The sequence below is a fragment of the Microtus oregoni genome, unplaced genomic scaffold (assembly GCF_018167655.1).
Source record: "Microtus oregoni isolate MIOR12 unplaced genomic scaffold, Mior012 000083F_ref0000379, whole genome shotgun sequence".
Taxonomy (NCBI): domain Eukaryota; kingdom Metazoa; phylum Chordata; class Mammalia; order Rodentia; family Cricetidae; genus Microtus; species Microtus oregoni.
Genome location: NW_024544543.1, coordinates 4,882,201 through 4,887,963, shown reverse-complemented (window position 1 = coordinate 4,887,963; position 5,763 = coordinate 4,882,201). Strand labels below are relative to the sequence as shown.

Here is a 5,763-nt window from a genome sequence, read left to right as displayed (position 1 = left end):
TTAAGAGATTCTCAGCCATTTCAGATTCTTCTGTTGAGAATTCTGTGCTTAAATCTGTACCCCATTTTTAATTGGATAAGCTGGGTTTTCGATGATTACTTTCTTTAGTACTTTATATATTTTGAATATTGGTCTTTTGTTATATAAGAATTTTGTGAAGCTCTTTTCTCATTCTGTGACCTGTCATTTTGTCCTTTAGTAGTATCCTTTGCCTTACAGAAGACAGTTAGTTTCAAGAGGTCCCATTTGTTAAGTGTCAGGCTTAGTGCTTGCTCAATTGGTGTTCTGTTCAGGAAGTTGTCTCCTATGTCAATGCATTCAAGGCATTTCTCCACTTTTTCTTCTATCAAATTCAGTGTATCTGGTTTTATGTTGAAGTCCTTGATCCACTTGGACTTGAATATTGTCCAGGGTGGTAGGTATGCATCTATTTGCATTCTTCAACATGTAGACATCCAGTTAGACCAGTACCATTTGTTGAAGATGTTCCATTGCTTATTTATGGCTTTTTGATCAAAAATCAGATGTCTATCATTTTGTGGATTCATGTCTGGGAGTTTGCTTCAATTCAATGTCTGTTTCTATGCCAAAACCATGTGTTTTTAAAATTATTATTACTAAAGCTCTGTACTATAGTATGAAGTCAGGGGTGGTGATACCTCTGGAAGTTCTTTTATTGTACAGAATTATTTTAGCTATCCTGGGTTTGTTGTTTTTCCACACAAAGTTGAGTATTGTCGTTTCAAGGTCTGTAAAGAATTGTGTTGGAATTTTGGCAGGGATTGTATTTAAATTTGTAGATTGCTTTTGATAAAATGGCTATTCTTACTATATTAATCCTACCAATACATAAGTAAGAGGCTAAGTAACCAGGAGGGCTCAGTTGGTGGGTGTGTGCATCTCTCTGTGAAGGGGAAATAAAATAGATTTTGCAGGTGGGCTATGGGCACATACAGATGGGAACAAGAAGGATCAAGGGAAAGATGGAAGTAGAGAGTATAGGGAGAAATGTCTGGAATTAGAGGAGCACTTGGGAAGCAATGTGGAGACCTATTGCTGCCATGAGGATCAGCCTTCAGCAGCTTAGGGATTGAGGGGATCCATGGAGTTGGTGAGCTAATCACTCAGTTTTACTTCTCTGAGGGCCAAAGCTTAGTTCTTCATTTTATTATTTTTTTCTGTTGCTGTTATACTCTATTCTTGTTTGTTCTGTTCTTCTACTCAGACATTTCTCTTTCTCTGCTTTCCTGGTGACTTCCTTCTACATTACTTCCTGATGTCTGCCTTTTACATCTTTCCTTCTACATCTTTTCTGGTATTTTCCTTCTCTTGTGTCTTTGTTTTTTCTGTTATAACATATATATCCCAGCAACATTTTCCAAGCAGTGTAAACAATTGCATTGTGGATACATTCTATTCTCTTTTTTTTGTTACGTAAATTAACCCATTTATTTAGTTGGCTGTGCACTATTGAGAAGGCTTGGGTATCAAATGGTAGCACTTCTATTGGTTTTTCAGTTCCTTCAGTCTTCTGATGGCAGACTTCACTGTGACTGCAGAAGTCGTGTTGTAGGTCCAGGCCCTGCCAGCCACTGTTTTCATGCAGGAACCACAGTGCCAAATGCCGACAGCTCGTCTCTTCATCTTGGTCTTGCCACAGAAGGAGCACGTGTACTTGGCGTGCTGGCTGATTTCAATTTTCTTCACCATTTTCCAGAGGGAGGCACCATAGCGGGTCCCATATTTCCCGACGATCCTGACCTTCTTAGTGCATTTTTGCCATGTTGCTGGAACCTAACCCAAGCCGATACATTCATTCTATTCTTAAGTGAATGATTACAATGCATTCAAATTTAAAATAGCACGCTTTCCATATATTTTACATGATTAAACATTCAAGTATTAAGTGGAGCTCAAGGGACCCTGCAGAAGGTGGGGAGGATGGATTGGAGGAGCCAGAGGGATTGAGGATACCTTGAGAACATGGTCCTCAGAATCAACTAAACAGGGTCATAGGGGCTCATAGAACTGGCAACAATCACAGAACCTACATGATATTGTATTAGATCCTTTGCATATATGTTATTGTTGTGTAGTTTGCTGGGTTTGTGGGAATCCTAATAGTGGGAGTGGGGGCTGTCTCTGACTATTTTCCCTCCTCTTGGGACCCCTTTCCTCCTACTGGATTGCCTCATTCAGCCTTTATGTAAAGGTTTGTGCCTAGTTTTGTTGTAACTTGCTATGCCATGTTTGGTTGATAGCCCTGGGATTTTTCAAAGGGAAACAGAGTTGAGTGGATCTGGGGAGAGGGGAGACGGGAGGCACTGAGAGGAGCAGAGGGAAGGAAACTGCAGTCAGGAGGTAATTTGTGAAAGAAGAACAAATAAAAATAAAACCAAAAGCAACAACAACAAAACAGATGAAGTGAATCTCCTCATGCTTTTCATGAAGGGCTGTGATGTCATCAAGAAAGGTTGACCTTTAACTTGAGTCCCATGATATTTTTAAAGCATTCTAACTTACTTTCATGATCACGGCTTAATAGGTGTCTCATTGTTTATTTCCTGTTTTCTTTGACCAATCTATCATTTGCAGATGGGAAGCAGCCCTTTCCCTGTTATTTTTAAAAAGTGCAAGCAGTATTTTTATTGAGAAGGGTTAGAGTGTGAGAGCAAGATGTGAGTAATATGCCTGGTGACTCAGTTATATAACTTGTAAATGAAAAAAAGGATAAAAAGTTTGAGGATACAAATCTGACCATAAATTAATCCATGGGATGACTCACTGTTGAGATGCAGGATGTCCAGGTGGGTGAAAGTATGTGTGATCAATAAACCTTTCTGACCCCAGTGGTTTCCCGAAGTTTACTTATACCATTACCATTACACAAGGGATTAAGACTTCAACATGCAGAATTGCAGGGATATATTCTTTCCATTTGTATTCATTTGAATACAACCTGTCTCTCATAGGCTCTTTTGTTGAATGTTTGGTCATTAGCATTGAGTTAAGGAATCTTTTATACAACATACTTCCACCAATATGATACTAACCAAGCTATGGAGTCAAACAAGCAATGAGCTTAAAAATAATTTGTCCTTTTAAGTTGTTTATGTCAGGTATAACATTACCGGTATGAGAAAGTTCATTAATATAAAATCCTATGAATCCTAAAATCAGTATTTATTGAGCTTAATACTAGCTTACTAAGTTGTTGCTATATCTGCTAGAGCAACAAACAGCCTTATTATTCCAGGGTTGACCAGCTGTATCGTGATTGGTATTTAACAACCACCTTTAGAAAAAAGAGAAACACTTGGTTTGTAGCATATGCTTATTTTTGAAGTGCAAACATTTCTTCTGTGGTTGAGTTTATGATTGCATTAACAATACTATGCCATTGAATGTCGAGCTGAGGATGATAGGAAGACCTGGATCCTCCGAGCCAAGATAAGCTGTTTCCCTCTGGATAAAATAAGTCAAACTTTCCCCTGCTGGTGTCTCAGGTCAGCATGATCAGAAGGACAAAGCCAGACCCTGTCACTCACAATTGTTCCAGGATATGGACTGAAAGGATCTCCCATTGTAAGTCTGCTCCTGCCCACATCATGTACAGCACTGACACCTACTGAAAGGGTGAGCAGAAGATCTATGCCTATCAATGCTTCTTCCCATTTTCCTTGGCTAATACTCACAGAACAGCAGGGGGGACCAAGAGACACAGTCTAGGTTTGTGCTCAATTGTTCAGAGGAGCACGGCATTGTCTTAGCTGAGACTAACCTCTGGTAAGCAGCCTTCCTACCCATCTCATTATTTCTACCCTATATCGCACTTCTTTAAAGGGTTTGGATAGTCTAAGGCAAACACCCCCTGGTTGACTATTTTTGTTTTCTAGGTCAGCCGTAAGAAAGTACCACAAACTGGGCATTTAAAAACAGCAGAAATACATCCTCTTTCAGTGTGGGGGACGAGAAATCTGAAGTCAGGGTGTTAGCTGGAATACATTTGCTCTGAAATCTAGAATGGAAGCTTGCTTATTGCTTTTAGCTTCTGAGGGAGCTCACAGATATGCGATTTTAGTACCTAGGCCTTCCTATGCATGGCTTCTTTCTCTCTACATCTGTATGTGTGTCCAGACTTACCTCTCATGCATCAATGTACAATTATGGGAAAAGAATACATTTGTGTTAATTAAAACACACATTTATAAAAAAGGGAAGACATATAGAAGACAGGTGTTACTGGTAGGCAGCTGTCTGCCATTCTCCGAGGGTGATGGCATGCCCTTCTTTACTGGCAGTGGGCAGGTTCTCATGGGTTTGCTTTTATTGAGACTTTTCCGTTACCTACTTTTCATCATGGCTTCTGACACTGCTTCCTCATGCAGTTCTTCCTTTGTGTGATGACTTAAGGCCCCAATCATTGGATTCTTCCTATGACCATTTGTTTCTTTCTATATAATGATAAATATTCTCTTGAACTTATCACTCTATCATAATAGGTGGCCAATGTTTAAAATACATTTTATGAAGTCTTTGAGAATGTCCTACAATGTATTTTGGTCATGTTCACCACTACCTCTCCTCTTAACTCCTCCAAGATCCACCCCATTTTCCACCTGCCCATATTTTCTATTGTTAATCGCTCCCTGAATCCAACTTCTGCTGCCCATGTATTTATAGCTGTGGAGTCATAGACAAGAGTGTGTGTGTGTCCCCACTTGTGGCTGATGGTTCCTCTGACTCTTATTTTCTTCACTTTAACCAGTTGTGAATTAAAAAAAATGAACACATTTAGCAATAACTATAAATACGGTCCATCTAATTACTTCCTCTAACAACGACGATGGTACAGGCTCCATGCTCAGGTATCAGACTCACTGTCCTAACTGCCAAGTCGAGGCCTCATGAATCTGAGTTTTGATACAGTCAAGCTACAGTTCAAAATACCAGCTACCAGGCTAGAGTAAGGAAAACTGACCACAGGAAGTCAACCTCCCTATTCCTACTGCCCTCCATCCACACTCAGCTTACTCTTTACTAGTGACTCATAAAGAGAAGTACAGGACTCTGCTCTAGGTGGTCAGTCACAAAGTTAGAGTCTGCAATCTTCTTTCACTGTCTTCTACAGGATGGGATCTGTATGCCACTCAGTCTTCTCATGTTTATATGGCTTCCCCACATATGGGGTAGGGGAGACAGTTTATCAGTGAGTTCGGAAAGAGGAAATATATTTGCTGAGCAGCCAGAATGCATTCAGCAATCTTGCCATTTGTTTCATTTATTATGAAAGCATTTTTTTTTTACTGTGTAATTTTGAAGACTAAAAACTAAGTGAGCCATGTAGTGGGGGTAAAGAGAGCATGAGCAAGCCACTCATGATTCAATCTAATCAGCATTTACTCAACACCTGCTACCTCCTTAACTCTGTGTAGATGGTCTCAGAGGCTTGCCAGTGCAGTTAATAGAGAATAAAGCTGGATGCTGTTTCATGACCATTACTCAAGATTCTGGTTTTTGTTCTAAGATAGTTTTAAGGTTATGGAAACTTCTATACTAGATGATCTATGCTATCCTCCAGTTTACCCTTAGAAAAAAGGGAAACATCATGTAGTTAAATCTCGTTAAGGCTCAGCTCTCTCTCTCTCTCTCTCTCTCTCTCTCTCTCTCTCTGTTGTCCTGAGGAAGATACAACCATGTAGCGCCCAGGTCCTAGGGCATTGCTGCAACCAAACATTTCTGGTGGAAGCTGAGCTGCACAAT

The 5,763-nt window shown here is 39.9% G+C and overlaps 1 protein-coding gene across 1 annotated transcript; it reads right to left on the bottom strand.

Moving 5' to 3' along the window:
- Positions 1-1,503: 1,503 nt before the first annotated feature.
- Positions 1,504-2,529, bottom strand: LOC121441904 (60S ribosomal protein L37a-like). The gene is made up of 2 exons (XM_041643311.1): positions 2,524-2,529; positions 1,504-1,794 (listed from the first exon to the last, which is right to left on the bottom strand). The coding sequence occupies exons 1-2, from the start codon at positions 2,527-2,529 to the stop codon at positions 1,504-1,506; spliced, it is 297 nt and encodes a 98-aa protein (XP_041499245.1).
- Between the last annotated feature and the right edge of the window lie 3,234 nt (positions 2,530-5,763).